The sequence below is a fragment of the Typopeltis vanoorti genome, chromosome 12, assembly GCF_054136105.1.
Source record: "Typopeltis vanoorti isolate ZY-2024b chromosome 12, IOZ_Tvanoo_1.0, whole genome shotgun sequence".
Classification (NCBI taxonomy): Eukaryota; Metazoa; Arthropoda; class Arachnida; order Uropygi; family Thelyphonidae; genus Typopeltis; species Typopeltis vanoorti.
The window spans coordinates 129171384-129187535 of NC_143560.1; the positions used below are offsets into that span (position 1 = coordinate 129171384).

At 37.7% G+C, this 16152-nt stretch overlaps 1 protein-coding gene across 3 annotated transcripts in view; it reads left to right on the forward strand.

The window, feature by feature from the left end:
- Positions 1–16152, forward strand: part of LOC150101223 (uncharacterized) — a 158130-nt gene that overhangs the window by 37073 nt on the left and 104905 nt on the right. For 2 of the 3 annotated variants that reach the window (XM_090401586.1, XM_090401585.1), the window contains exon 3: positions 6501–6554. In XM_090401586.1, the coding sequence (XP_090257712.1) occupies positions 6519–6554 (36 nt within the window). In that variant the 5' untranslated portion in view covers positions 6501–6518. Of the gene's footprint in view, positions 1–6500; positions 6555–7696; positions 7829–16152 lie in introns of those variants that run through there. The other variant, XM_090401587.1, reaches the window with a different exon arrangement.

Below are 16152 nucleotides of genomic sequence, written 5' to 3' on the forward strand. Positions count from 1 at the left end.
CTGGAGTCGTATGATCATATCCTCGTCATTCCCCATTGATATATATTCGGTCTTTACCCGGTTTATTTTCATGCCTCTCTCCTCCAATACCTTTCTCCACTCTTTCAGGGTCTTTTGAAGCTTCTCTAGGGATGATTCTCAGAGAACAATATCATCAGCAAACATCATGCTCCATGACGCCTCCTTCTTGATATCCTCCACTAGTACATTCATGACCAGATCAAAGAGGTAGGGACTCAGAACTGATCCCTGATGGAGCCCTACGACAATAGGGAACCCCTCTGTCATGCCGACACTTGATCTGACCTGAGTTTTCGCTTCCTGATACATCTCCTTCACCAACCTCACGTATTTTTCCGACACCCCCCTTCTTACTCATACACCTCCATACCTCCTGTCTGGCCACTCTATCGTATGCCTTTTCCAGGTCTATAAACACCATATGTAGCTCGACCTGCATCTCCCTATATTTCTCCATCAATCGCCTTAGCCCAAATATTGCATCCGTTGTCCCTCTTCCTGGCATAAATCCAAACTGCTCCTCGCCAATTTTTGTTTCCCGCCGTATCCTTCTTTCAATTACTCGTTCCTTTTTTTTTTCAATTACTCTTTTAATGTGATAAAGACTAAAATAAATAAAGAATTCGTACTAAAGTAAAGAACCAAAAGGCTTCAATTCGGCGATGACAAATTATATAAGTGAAGTAAATACTTTTACGCACCGACCGAGAGTCGCTTACGAAAAATACACCTCTCCGACATTTCAAGTTCCTTATTACTGAAGAGTTTTTGCTCTTTTAAGGTTTCTGCGTGGTCTCTGAGGACAACCGACCAATTCGAAACAGCTGTCAGGCCAGTGACACCTTTTCAAAATGGACGAATAGAAAGCGAATATATAAATGCTTCGGCGACTCTTATGTTTTCTAAGTGGTCCGCGATAAGGCAACTCGTGAATGCCGGTGAGTGTATTCCCGTAAGCTCCCTGGGCAACTTATTTTTGCGAAACTTTCATAGTTTCTACATTCGGCTTTGAAATAATGCTGGATCTAATATCCACTTATATAAGGAATTTTTCTTTCGCTAGTTCTCAATGAACTTCACTCGCAATGCAATGTTTTCATAAATGTGTATTTTTGTTTTAAAATTTATAAATATCTATTCGTTTATGTTTATATGTGTATAGTATCGTGTTAATCATGTCGGGTGTGAAAGACAATAAAATAAACAGTGAGGATGCTCTTAATGAATTAGCGCTAGAAAGCAATGTTTTTAATTATAATTTAAAATAGTGGGTTCGTCTCTCAAGTAATTCCTCGTCTCTATTTTAGTTGTCAATCCACGGCTGATGGTTACCACATTAATAATAATTTGCCAGAAGACGTATTATAATTCCGAGACGAATGTGTAATGATGCATCTTTTGGGAAATGCAAAATTATTATTCTTAAATCAGTCAAGCATTGTTTGCTTTCTTTCTATATAGATGCAAAGATGCCTGAACTTTTTTTTTTTAAATTAAATTGCTTAAGCAGTGTCAAAAGAATAGGCAGGAATATGCATAACCGTCACTGCATATGAATCAGGTGTGCATGTTAATGTACATATTCCTTATACTACATTAAATTACCTTTTTTTTTAAAAAAAGTGCTTCGTTATTCTCACACTTTTGCACATATTTGGGACCAAATACTAACATCTATATGTTTCGAAGTGTGGAGGAAAGGAATACCAGAAATTAGAAACGGAATCACTTCACAAATTAATGAAAATATTAAGACTAACAGGCGCGGGGGGGGGGTCAAGATTCAAACACAGAAGAGGCAAAGAAAAATATAACTCTCAACAAGAGAGAGTTTACGCAGCACACGTGTAGATTCTTTCTGGCAGTTCCAACATGAACGTGACTCAATCCCCAAAAGACTCGCGCAGAAGGGAATGACCTATTTCAGGCGTCGTACAAATGAGTACTTTTCAGAGAAATTCCCAGTATAATATCGTTGTCGCGTGCTCAACTTAAACACGGACTTCTACACGACAGGAAAATGAAGATGACTAGTTTCCTAGCCGTAATAAGGCCGTAAAATAAGGCTCCGGGTGAAGGGGTCACCTAGAAACAGTACGAGAAGAAGAAGAAAAAAAATCAATACTTTTCAAACTTCAAAACAGGCTACGTTTTCTTGACTTTTTTCATCTTGTGCGCGCACACCCACACAACTCGAAAGGTAATTTGATCTGTAACTAGCTGACATATAACTTCAGAGTACCTTCATAGTCTCTTGGCCCCACCCAAAATGATGCCATAGACTATGCTCTCGCAGTGATGAATTAGTGCCCATACAACTAAGGCCAGAAGCGTAAAAACCTCACTAAAATTCCAGCTAACTCAGACTTAGTTGAAAAGGTGGAGGAAATTTTCACGATGAAATTTTAATCCGGTCTTTCCAACCAGAATTCCGAAATCAGACTAATGATCAATGATTGTAATTCGATTGAGAAGAACGAAATAATTAAGGCTTCCAGAAGAATAAAAAAAACGTTGCCAAGAGTATTTCTACCAAGGATAACTCCGCTAAACTTCAGGAGTTACATTTCTTGAGTGATGTTGAAGCGATAAAGTTTATATGAATATACGTCTAATTCCAGGAGGTGAGATCAATAGTAATTTCATTAACTGTCGAGTAGATATCACTTCTAATTTTCAAACTAGTCTGCTATGGATTCGAACCTTACTGCGGACAGAGATTGTCGGGAATGTCTTGTAGGTGGTACATGATGATGATCAAACTGGACGATGAAATTGTCTACCGTAAAACTGCTTACGAAGACCAGAGTAGTCGGAAAAAAAGTTTCAGGTTTGGTCTGTAGAAGAGGATTTCTAATTTCTACATTATTAAACGGCACTAATGCGAGATAGATTTACGATTTTTTTTTCTGAAATTTACATTAAAAGACAAAAAGAAAAATCCCAATTGGGGAGTGGTACACTGAAGGATACCCAACTACACGTGTCGTGGTTATACAGGTTTTTTTCTACTTTTTTCTGGTTAGAAAACTGTGTTCTGTTGTGTTTTATTGGTCTTACCGTGGTTAAAGGCGTACTTTTATTAAAGATATGCTAGCTAACCTTTCAATGTAACATTGCGTACGACGTGTTTACAGGAAACTGTAAACACGTCGTACGCAATATTCAATTTAAGCTGCGCGCACACGCTGCCGTCTTTGCATGTCCTCCCAAGAGACTCAACTTCTCGCTCACTGATGATACGCGAACGAAGTTATTTTGTATTTATTTATTTATTTTTGTTAACGCAGTAGCAGATGAATAGTGTGCGATTTTAACATTTTTAAGTTCGCCGGTGCAAGACAGTCACTATGACACTGAGAAACTTAAGTTCGTAGGAAGTTTTCAGTTATCGTGGGAAAATGAATTAGTTGAAACTGAAACTGTGATATTGTACACTTATATTTTAAGTTCAGTTATATTTTCAGCTGGATGAAAATGTTTAACTTTCATTTTTTATACATCATGTTGACAGAATGTATTTGGACACCTTAGTTGTGGTAAAAATGCGTTTTAATTATATTTCTAATAGCGTTGGACCACCTTTGGCTTGAATGACAACAACTATCCTGCGAGGCATGCTTTCAATTAATTCTGCTACGTATCAACAGGAATCTTCTTCTATTCCTCGCGCAAAGCTATCCCCCATTGCTGATGACGGCCACTGTGGTCTGGAGCGAATTTGGTGTTCAAATTCGTCCCAAAGATGTACGATGTGGGATGAGATCTGGACTCTGAGCCGGCCAATCCAGCACTTCAACGTTGTTTTGTGGAAACCAGTCTTGGAAGCATGACGTTGTCCAGGTAGCCATCAGACGTCATGGTTTTGGGCACGTCCACCAATGGACCAAGCTCCGTTAATCTGAAATACCCCCATACCATTACCGAGCATCCACCAAACTGGACAGTTGAAATGATGCAATCCTGCTGGAACCGTTCCCTTCCCAGGTAATCTCCACAGAACAGAACCGTTTTGCAATCATCTACGGTCCAGGAACGATGTGGAAAATATCAGTCTAAATCTCGTTTGTCATTGAGGGGGGAGTGACGTGTGGCTTGTTCGCAGTAGCTCTGTCGGTAACCTAAGGTAATCCCTAAGTAGTAACCTAAGGCATACAACTCTTTGCGGATAGTTCTAGTGCTGACAGATGTCCCTGTAGCATTTTACTGGTTGACTGCGAGGTTCGTTGCTGATGACGTGCGGGATGGTCGAACATTACGAGACAGAGCTTGTCGATCTCGGTCAGTGAGTGTCGGTGGTCTCCCAGGGTGTCTGCCTGCTGTGATAGCACCATCAACATTCCATCTACGAATGACATAAGCAACGGTGTATTTCAGTATACTGAGACAGGTAGCAATGCTATGGACAGTAAGACCACTGACGTGACAATCAACTACCATCCCATGTTAGAAGACTCACTTCACCTGAACGCGGCAGTTTGATACAGTGCAAAACATGCAGCACATCTCATCTTTTATAATCAGACTTACGCAAACGTTTCTGAATGTTTTTTGCATGTGGTAGGATCTAAATTTGCATGACAAGTAAGGTGTCCAAATACTTTTGTCGACATAGTGTATAATTTTGGGAGCTTATAAATGTAAAGTGTGTTAGCCACTTTTTTATCCAGAAAATCACGCAAACCCCCCCCCCCCATCCAGGCTTATTTTAACTCAACTGTCCTGCACAGTTTCTTCTCTGTCTTGGATTTAAACATTGGTGGCATGTAGACTTTGGGACGTGTTTAAAGACAGCATCAATAAGCCAAATACCTTAACTGCTTTGTAAAGCAAAGCAATTAAGGCTTGTTTACAAAATAAGCCTGCCTTAACTGATTCGACGGCTTATTTGTAAAACAAGCTCTCTGATCTTTTTGGGGATTCCTTAATTGATGACATGGCGTATGTGTCTGTGTTAAGGGAGTTCTTCCCCTTTTTCCCTAACAGTTTTCTGATTATCTGAACTGAGATTATCAGAAACTTGCCAGAAAAGAGCCTTCACAAGTTTTTCCCCATCTAAAGGTCAATTAACTGGTCCCATACGGCGACGGAATTATTTTCATTCTGCTAACTGGCAAACCGTCCAGAAGAACACACCCAGCTGAAAGCTAACGATGCACTTTGGAGGTGGGATTATCCGCCCTACGAGAGCTTTAATTACGTTTCAGAGAAACCAACTTATAATGTCGCGACCAGAAGTTGAACTTAACACGCAAGGGAAAACGGGGAAAGGTCAACATCTGAACAGTTGAATTCACCGAGGAGGTTCTTAACCTTGTTCAGCTAGATCTCCTGCCCTTAACCCTTAGCACGTGAATACGTCAGCGTACGTGCGCTAAAGTTAACAATAGGGATGCAGTGCACTCGAGAAGTTTGGAAGTGGCACGGTTCCATAATTCTTCTTACTATTACAGTTGCTGTTACCATTCCCACACCAGTTACGAATGGAATCTTCGTCGAGAAGTTTTTTTTTAAATCACTCCGGGAATCAAAATCTGAAATTAAATTTCAAATATCGATTGAATTTAATAGATTCCTGCTGGGGCAGCTTGTATTGTGCAAACATCGTTTTTAAATTCCATCTGCAATCAATTTTCCACTTATAGTAGACATCAAATTATTAAGCAGATAACTTTGAAAATTCTGCACAGATTTTTGCTGCTAAAATGTGCGCTAACTACTGAAGAAGGCATTTGTAGCGGTCGCCTATCACACAGAAAGGCGAAAATACTGACATTTCCGGTAGTTTTCCTAATCCAATACACACCGCATTTCTAGTCATTAAGAAAGCTTCAGCACTATTTGCTTATTCTTACATGAGTATTACTCGAACGAGGATTAAGATCCTTGTTAATTCCAGAGGTCGACGACGACGAAGCGACACGTGTCCTTCAGTTGGAAAAACCTACATTTCAGTCCGTGTAGGATGCGAAGAACTTTTATAAGAGTTTTCAGCTGAAGGTGGGTTAGTTGGTCTAATATGGAGAAAAAACTCCTGCTACCAATAGGATTTTCCCTTCCCAAAAAACTGGTTTTTCTTCCCTCAAAATAAGCGAATATGCTTCAGAATACTGCGCATGTAATTAAGAGACACACGATAGGCGCTGATTTCATATTCTTAATCAATAGCTTTGGCTGTATGTCCTTCTCCCGAACTGAGGAGACATCTAAATACTCTTGTAGTGTGGCTGTGCGTATATATACACACACCATGGAACTCGTATAAAGTTGTTGGAATTTGTAATAATTTACTTCTTTTGCTTCGTTTTCTACCAAAACATATACTAAGATCTACAGGAACTTTCCGATGAAATAAAAGCATCAGTGTACCTGTTTATTAAAGTATTTGCCTGAAATTAGCAACAGATAGTTATCTAATTGAATTTATTGTAAGCAATTACACAACTAGATTACAGCGTTGATTATTACATTTCGTGCAGATAAAACCAAGACAAGAGATGGAGATGAAAGTGAAGAATTTCATACCGCCATACGTAAGTAATAGTTTATTTACTTCTTAATTTTTACTTCAGAATGGTTACTTTAATTATAAAAATCATACAAAGTGAATTCGCATGCATATTTTTATGATAATTGTATCCACGAAAGGCTAGATACAATTATCATAAAAATACATATTCAGGCCACGAAACCTGAATACAGCGCCGGAAGCGTACCGAGAATTATATGTTCGAAGAACCTACTCCAAGAAATTTTTTAAAGACATTTCAGGCGTCCAGTAAGTGGACTGGTTGGCATTCACACACACCGAACGAATAAAATCATTATTACTGAGCATTTCATCCTTGAGTACGATTAGACTGAGAACTGGGAAATGGTAGCTCAAATATTTCGGTATTTAATGCTAGTCTACAACTAGCAGGCAGATTACGATTGGTCGGAAAGCATTCTTCAGTCAAGTTTTGCTTTTGATTGGTGACATACCATTTTCTACAGCTACCAACAAGACCTCACCGAGTTTTTTTTTTTTTTTTTCAGCGATCGAGAATAATTAAGATTTTTTTTTCTTAGCTAGGAGTTCTCCCTACACAACAGTAAACTTCTCTTGACTCGCTGGAGACTGCTCCCTCCCAGTTGACAATACCAAAGCGTAAATTTATTTCTAGTTGTTTAAACCGAATACTTGAAACAACTCAGGGCATAAGAAAGTGAGGCGTAGCTGTAGAGAAGACATTTTTGCCTGTGAGTGAAAGTTCGGCAGAAAGCGATAAAAATCGTACCCCGGGACTTAAAGGCAGCAAAACATTATTTGAGTTTGAGTAGATGGCTGTTCTTTAATCCACAGCAGACAAGAAAACGATGAGAGAAGAGTCCTTTCTATTTGCTTAGTCCTTTCTCATTCGGACTGCACAACATATCTCGCCAGATGAGATGTATTACAGCTGAAACTCGATCTTATTTATCTGGGTTTCGTGCACAGGGCGTTGTTGCTTCTGCGCATACACCTGGCGACGCACAGACATTCCTCGTGCATCGATCAGTCACATGGAGACTCCAGATTCTTGTGCTACGGAGTGGCGAATGTTTTATGCCGTGCATTGTGCGTCTCTCTCCGCTTTAACGTTGGCCTTCCAGTAATCTACCCAAGGCAAAGAATGATAAGATAAAGGTATTTGTTGTCATGATGGTCAAGAAATTTGGTCTTTAATTCCTCAGTAACAATGACCGATACAGAGTGACCTAGTAGGCTTAACGACGTGGATATGTACGGTAGTTAATCGCACGCGGAACAGGGAATTATTTGGAGGTAAGATAAATGGCAACTTATCGTTTTTACGTTTTCAAGGTTATTTTTATGAAACTACAAAAATTAAAGCTATTTACATAACTTTGTAAATGTGTACATTACTCATTCTACTTACAGCTACTTTTCAATCTCTGTCTTTAGATGAAACGTTGAAAAGACCTCGGCAATCGCTTTCCGATATTAAATGCCCTACAGTGGGGACACAATTTTTAGGTTTCAAGCAAAGAACAACACAGCCACTCATAGACTTTAAATTCCTTGTAGGTGGCATTCAATCATTTAACAAATGAGATTGTGAACTCATTTTAAATTTGTAATTTATTACTTTATACTGCGATTCACGAATTCTTTCCACATTTTCGAAAAGGAAGACGAACAACAGCAGTGACCGATCAAAGTTACTGAAGCTCAGGTCAGTTTTGAAATGTTTCATGATAGCAAGGAATAACTAATAAACATGACAAAGGAATGAAGACAAGGCACAAATGAAATCGATAGAGAACATGCCAAGGAATATAATTAATGCACGCGTCATTTCGCTGAATTTGTTTTCCTGGAAATTTCGTTATACGAATAACAATTTGGCAAATTTCTTTACCATGAATTGAAAACGTGTGGAAAATATAAAAGAATACTGGATTCAACGTAAAAAATAATGTAAATAGATAGAAAAATATCCCCCCTTTTATGAGCTCAATCTTGTGAGTTAGAGAAAAATTCCCACGCAATCCCTGACTCATCTTCAAAGGATTTCGTTACTCAATTTTTGGAAGTTTGGTCTGCGTTTATTCCAGCTGATAAGTGGATGGTTGCCTGTCACAATCTGTAAAGTTGTAAGCAGTGCGCAAATTCAAATCACATTACTTTAGTTTGCGAATTAATTGTTCATAATTAAGCGTTGAACTTTATAGGGCAATCAACTTTTCTTATGATCAAACATGTAAAATATTCGCCATAAGACTTGTTGACGGAATGGTACATTTCAGGAAGTGTTCTGCTGAGCAGCACGCAGTTTTTTTCTAAGCAAAACAAGAATTTTTTCTTTAATTTTGAAATGTTTCGTACAAAAGGCGATGATTGGGCTTGTTAAATTTCATGCTGTCAGCTGCTCATAAATCAAGACTCATTCCAAAGTTGTTTCTCAAAACTGTGAAAGAGAGAAATATAGGGGGAGCTCATTTTGTTTTACGACTTTAGTTGCACCTTCAGCTTTCCCACTTCGGTCAAATTTATTCATTACTACACTTCAAGGAAACAACATTTGCGTCCTATCTTTCAAAGTAATCTCTAACTGAAACCAATATTGAGTGTTTAAATATGGCGAAGAACTACGTCACAATTTGACAGTTACAGAATGAATATTACATAAACAGTGCCATAAAATCGTGTTTATGAAACATTTTTGAACTAAAAATAATAAATAGGCTTGTGCAATCTAGGAGTAAAGAAACTTTAAGCTGCAGTTCCCAGACAAATATAGAGGTGACAGAGCTTTTTACTCACTCAGAAAGCCGCATTGTTCATCCCGTAAAACAGGCGTGCACTGGTCAGAAGGATAGAAACGATATGCTAGTCTAACAGCCGTAGTTATCATTTTCAATAATTAGGGACTAATACATGTTCAAAGGGAGAGGATAAAGTAAAAAGAAACGCTATGATTATCTTGTTTTCCAATTACAAAACAATTATAATCGATAGCTATGATGCATCCAGCCGAGCAAGGAGGAGTGAATGGGGGAGGGTAACATTAGAAGCCGTTTCTAACCTTCGATTACAGTGAAAATATACTGTTATTAGATGGTTGAAACCCACGGAGTTTTCTGTTTAGGAGCTGTATTTATAAGAAGTTTACTTCGCTTTCTCACAACGAAATAAAAAGTTTAAACTGCGTAAATTTCATTTCGTAATCTTTTACCAAATTCAAAAAGTTTCCTAAGCATCAATCAATCACCCCCCCCCACACACACACAATTACAATATACCTCACAATTTAACCTATGGTTGCAGATTAGTGCGAATTTACACCGAAGGTCGCGATGCGAACCTTGCGAATTTTATTTTTGTGATATACATGCTATTTATCCCGATTCAATTTGAACTCACAGGCAGAAATATTTCTCTGAGGGCCTAACCCCTGGAACTCACGTCATCTGCAAGTTTCGGCTTGATGAGTCATGTTTATGTCAGCAACATTAATGGGTGTAGTTGGTCGAAATGATGTGACTAAGTTATGCAATGAAGACAGAATACTCCTTTATTATATAAAAAATATTGGGGTTATCTGTTGCATAAGTTTGTCCCTAGTGAGCGGTCATTTAGATCTTCATATTGTCAATTAGATGATTAGAACAACTTTATGGCGATGAAAGTCAGCGAAGTGTGCATCCAGAGAACAGACGAGATGTTCACCGAAGCCACACTTCTGGGTAGTGTCTTGCACAATGCTGTTGTCTACATGAGCGATTGCACGACGACCTCTGTCTAGACGATTTCGCTGTAATGGAGCCAAAGAGGATGTGTGTGTGTGGGGTGGGGGGTGGATCACCATTTCGTAATGTTGTTCTTCTTCCAACAGCAGATATGCGTGATATAATCTGTCATAAATGCATCCTGCTCATTTCTCTCCCTTCGCACACAAAAAATAGCAAAGCGCTGATTTGCCTTTATAAAAACGTTTCTATTTTCGAGCAAGAAGTGGACAAGGACCATGCGGTCTTTGTATTGTAGTATTGGTTTATCCATGAAGAGAGCACTAAAGCATATGTCTCCAATATTTCTTTACAGGAAATATTCTGCTTTCATAAAAAAAAACGGACGATGAAGTGAACCCTCGAACATATCTACGAAGCCAAAATCCCATCCCATCATAGAAGTTGATTTTCTAGACGACAGGAAGCCATCATCACTTCACAGAAGTTGTATTAACTACAAGATATTTTTTTCTCCAATTATGGGAATCGTGTTTGTGCCAGGAATACATTTCACGAATATGATTTGCTCAGTTTGCGGTTCCAAAAATGTCATAAAATAGCTGTTATTCATCCTTCCAAATTCTGACAATACTTTCGCCATTCCAAATACATTAATGCCATGCAGATAGTCGGAGTAACTCTGAACACTGCTTCGTGACAGCAACAACGCACTTTGACTTCGATTTCAGATGAACAGTAAATTATCTCAGTTCGTCAGTGTCGAATAATGGATTTTGTTTCCTCGTTCGAAATCGTATATTGGCATTGTTTCATCATCATCATCATCACGAACAATGGGCTCACTGCCCGTTGATGTTCGATGCCTGTTTCACTATCTTCTTCCACCTTTCTTTATCCAGTGCACAGTGTCACAGTTTTTGTACACCCATTCCACACCAGTATTTTATATCGTCTATCCATTCTCTGTATGGGCTACCTCTTCTGTTTAAACCATCCAAAACACCAAACATAAATGTCTTTATCTTCCGGTCCTCACTCATTCTACAGATGTGTCCAAATAATTGCAGCTTCCGTTTTATAATCTTCTGCGTTAGATTCTGTTTTGATTGTATCTTCTGATAGAGCTCTTCATTGGTGATTTTCTGTACCCATCCTATTCTTAGAATCTTCCTGTAACAAGTTCTTTCAAATGCCAAAATTCTTTTTCTTGATTCTTTATTTATTACCCACGTTTCAGATCCGTACAGTACACCGCTGAAGACGCATGTTTCCAATACTCTTAGTTTTGTTTGCAGACTGATCACTTTACTTTTCCAGATGTTATCCATGGGCTTCAGATTTGTTCTTCCCTTTGCAATCCAGATCTTTATTTCTTTTTTACAGTCCAAGTCATATGTCAGTTTACTTCCCAAATATGTGAATTATTCTACATTTTCTATATCTGTTCCATCCACTTGTATCTTTTGTTTCGTATTCTTCTCACCAAATATCATTGTCTTTGTTTTTTCAAAGTTCATAACAAGTCCAAATCTCTTCCCTTCCTCCTTTAACAGTTTCAGTGTTTTTTGTAGTTCTCTTTCGTCTTCTTCAATAATAACAATGTCATCTGCAAATCTCAGATTGTTAATTCTCATGCCATGCACTGATATTCCTTTTGCATCTTCCTTAATTTTCTCCATTGCTCTTTCTAAATGTGCGATGAAAATGCTTGGTGATATTGGGTCTCCCTGTCTAGTACCTGTGCTTGTTTTAAACCATTTCCCCAAAACATCACCTATTCTAATTGCTGCAACTGCATTCTGATAAACATCTTTTAATATAGCTATTAGTTTTTTTATCAATTCCATAGGATTCCAGAACTGCTAATGTCAAATGCTTTCTGAAAATCAACAAAGCAAGTATATATGTTTTTGTTTTTTCTCCTAGCTTTTTCTGCTATTAACCTCATCAAAATCCGTTGAATTGTAGTTCTATCCTTCCTAAATCCTGCTTGCTTGTCTGCAAGGTATGCTTCCAATTGTGTCCTCAATCTTTCTGTCAATATCATCATCATCACTTTACCAAGGTGACTTATCAAGACAACTGTTCTATAATTTTTACATTCTGGCTTATTTCCTTTCTTGTATAATGTTACTAATATTGATTTCACCCACTCCTCTGGTATTTTCCCTTCTTTCCATACCACATTACATAGTTGGTGCATTTCTGTAACCATACTTTCACCACCATATTTAATCATTTCTCCAGTAATGTTATCGTTACCAGGACTCTTGTTGTGTTTTAGCCGTCCTATTGCTTTTTCTACCTCTCCTCTTAAAATGTCAATATCATGCTCATCACCTGGTGGTGATATCTGCTTCAATCCTTCAGTCAGTTTCCCAACGCTATCTGAATCTAGTTTTTCTTCATATAACTCACTACAGTATCTTGTCCACCACTGTACAATTTTTTTTTTATTCATCAATACTTTACCTTTTTCATCTTTAATTGTGGTCAGGTTTGGTTGCCACTTTCTATTAATGGTTCTGATCATTTTGTATACCTCCCTTGTTTTATGCTCCCCATAGTGCTGTTCTATATTGTTGCATTGGGCTTCTAACCATTTCATCGTATCCATTCTGACTGCTTTTTTCATCTCATTACACTTTTTCTATATTGCTCTTCTATTTGTTCTGATGTATCCTCTTCAACATTCTTTTCTGTACTAACTTCATTGTTTCTTCAACTGCGTCGTCTATCGCCTTCATTACTCTTTTCATTCTTAGATTCAAATTTTTTTCTTTGTTCATACTTTTATGTACTCTTCTAACACTGTTCTGTACCCTCTTCCTATTTCTGCTTTACTTATTCTTGCTGTATCTCTTCGTTTCTGTTGATGGGGTTTATATTTTCTTTTTAATTTCAACTTGATGTTTGCAATCACTAAACTATGATCCGAGTCTATATCCGCTCCTTGAAAAGTTCGACATTGCTGTACTGATGTTATCCATCTTCTTTTAATCGTAATCATTTCGATCCTGTTCTTGGTTTTCCCATCATTTGATCGCCACGTCCATTTTCTACACTCCTTTTCATCTTTTCATCTTCTCATTTCATTCACAGATCATCATCTCGTGGTCCACAGCAAATTCTAACATTTTTTCACCTCGTTCATTTCTTTCTCCGAAATCATATTTTCCCATAACGTTTTCCCAACCATCATTATACATTCCGACTTTAGCGTTCCAATCGCCTTCAAAAATTAGCACATCTTGCACGTATTGTCTATTGTTTCTATTGTCTCTGTCAGATCTTTGTAAAATAAGTCAATATCCTCATCTGTGCTGTCAGATGTGGGTGCATATATCTGGACTATTGATATGTTGAATGGCTTTGCCCGAAATCGGGCTACTATGATTCGTTCATTAACTGGTTTGTAGCCTAACAGTGCCTCTCGAGATCTTTTGCTAAGAAGGAAGCCAACTCCTACTTCGTGCATGGTGTCATGTCCTGACGATATTACTTCGCATCCATTAATCTCTCCAGATGATGTCCATCTCATCTCTGCCAATCTTAGTATATCCCACCGATATCTCTTCATTTCCTCACGAAGTAGTTCTAATTTTCCTGACATCCACAGTGTACGCACATTTCACGTTCCTACTGATAACAGTTCTGTTAGTGTCAGTTTCTGTTTCTGTTTCCTTTCGGTATCCCACTTTTCGATCCAACCCCGATCGCTCGATTGGTATCGTGGGCCTTGTTTATCCGGGCGACGCCCGAGCCGGCATGTCGTAGCTGTTGATTGTATAGGCATCAGATAACAATCGTGTTTTTTCTTTACGGTCAGAGCATCGACACTCAACTGACCGACCCTCCTCCTTTATCCAGGCTTGGGACTGGCATGAAACAGACCCCTAAGGATCCCATGGCGAATTTGTCCTTGTTTAGGCTACTTTAAAATTTTGTTTGGAATTAATTATGACCAATTTTTTCCCGTTACTTCAAAGATTTGAACTTAAAACCCCACCATTCCTCATTTCACACAAAGCTACATTACATGATAGACTTCATCATATAAAGAAGTGCTCTGATTCCTGCGTGTCCTGTTGTTTGATTAGAGAATTGATAATCACATGTAGTGGTGCACAATTCATTGGTAATTAATTTAGCCTTCCCTCTGTCTTTTTCAGCTCTTCGGGCAATCTTATTTTAGAGAATACCATTTTCTTGCCGTTTGCGTTATACGGAATATCAGATTATCAGCTATATGATGCAGGACTGATGTCAAAGTGGACAATGTCTCCGCTTTGCTACCAACAGACCTGAAGTGAAATAACTTTATTGAATCCATGCTTTGGTCCATGATGGTGATCTTCATCGTTCGGATGCTGCACCACCACCAATCTTCCTCATATCTAGTTCTTAGCCTACTCATAGTGTTCTAATATGCAATAGGTTACCAGATATTGAAATAGATGTTTTGCAACATCTTGCAAAGTCGTATCTCGAAGTTAAACCTTGAACAAATAGAATAACTAAAACAAAACTAATGCGCACTGACTTAAAAGAATCAATTTTACCATGAATTGACTTATTGAAATATAAAAACAAGTCATTTTAAATAGCAAAAAATGAAAAAAAAAACTGCAAAGTAACAAGAAAATCGATTACAACCCCTCACACCTCGATAATTAAAAAATTGCAAATAAAAAAATGGGAAAAATCAGGAAATACTTGAGATTAGTTTGGAGTAAGAAGCAGACATTTAAAAAAATTAAGACTAAGTCTAAATCTTAAACCTTAAGATTTAAAACATTAAGAAAACAATTAACACTATGTTGAGCAAAATACCACTTAGGCATTTTGTTCAACATGAGATTAGAAAGAATACTGGATAACAAATTGAATTTTCTAAACGTTGCTGTCGATTTGCTTTGAATTCCCGAGAGAAAGAATGTAAAACAGCTCACATAATGCTCTTCCAAACATTATAAAGCAATATTTCAGAGATGTCAGAGAGAAGAGTTACTTATCAAAAAGAGTAAAAAAATCTTTTCAAACTTATTTTTAGATAACAGTGGATTAATAGTTGCACTTACTCGTAAGTGCAACTATTATTCCACTTCTCTTAATACTTTAAATTATTTCACTTCTCTGATCTAATAGTCGTCAGCACTCACCTGAAGAAGATGGCGGGCTCTTTAAAACTGAATGGCTGTACAAAATATAAGAATTCGTTTAAAATCTTTGAGAAAAGTAGACGGTTCGTGTAACTGAAATTGAGAAAGAAAACGTTGACGATACTAAAACGAATCATAAGGAGGAAATAAAACCTGGTGGATTATTATTAGAGTATGCGAATTATACGAAACAGATGCGCAGAAAATTAACATTTCACGGAAAGAAAACGAAACCACTTTATTCATGAAAATAATTCGAAACGAATGTCAATAAACAGATCCGGTTAGGTAAAACCAGGTGAGTAAAGCACATCGCAGAAGAGGACAGATGAATTCGCACAACAACAGATAACAGGAAAATTTTTTTTTATAACCCTATAAAAGGATCACCCATTTTAAGAATCTTTATTCCGAGCACTTCATGCTAATCATCTGTTCAAATAAGTGTTCGTTTTTCTTTTGCGTGTTTCTACTTTTCAGTTGAAAACGAAAACAGCTTCATCCTTCTTCCTGGTAGGCAATCATCCCAGCCTTGCTTTTTTTTTTTTTTCTCTGCTTGTTTATTCATTCGGTGCGATATGATGAGTTTTCAATTCAAGGTCATTTAAACTCCAAAGGATTTCAATCACTGTTCTAATTTTTAGTGGTTTTGATTCCCTTTATTTATAGAGAATATCCGAGTTTACTTTAAATTTGACTGCATTTCCAATTTCATTTTAAACAGAATGAG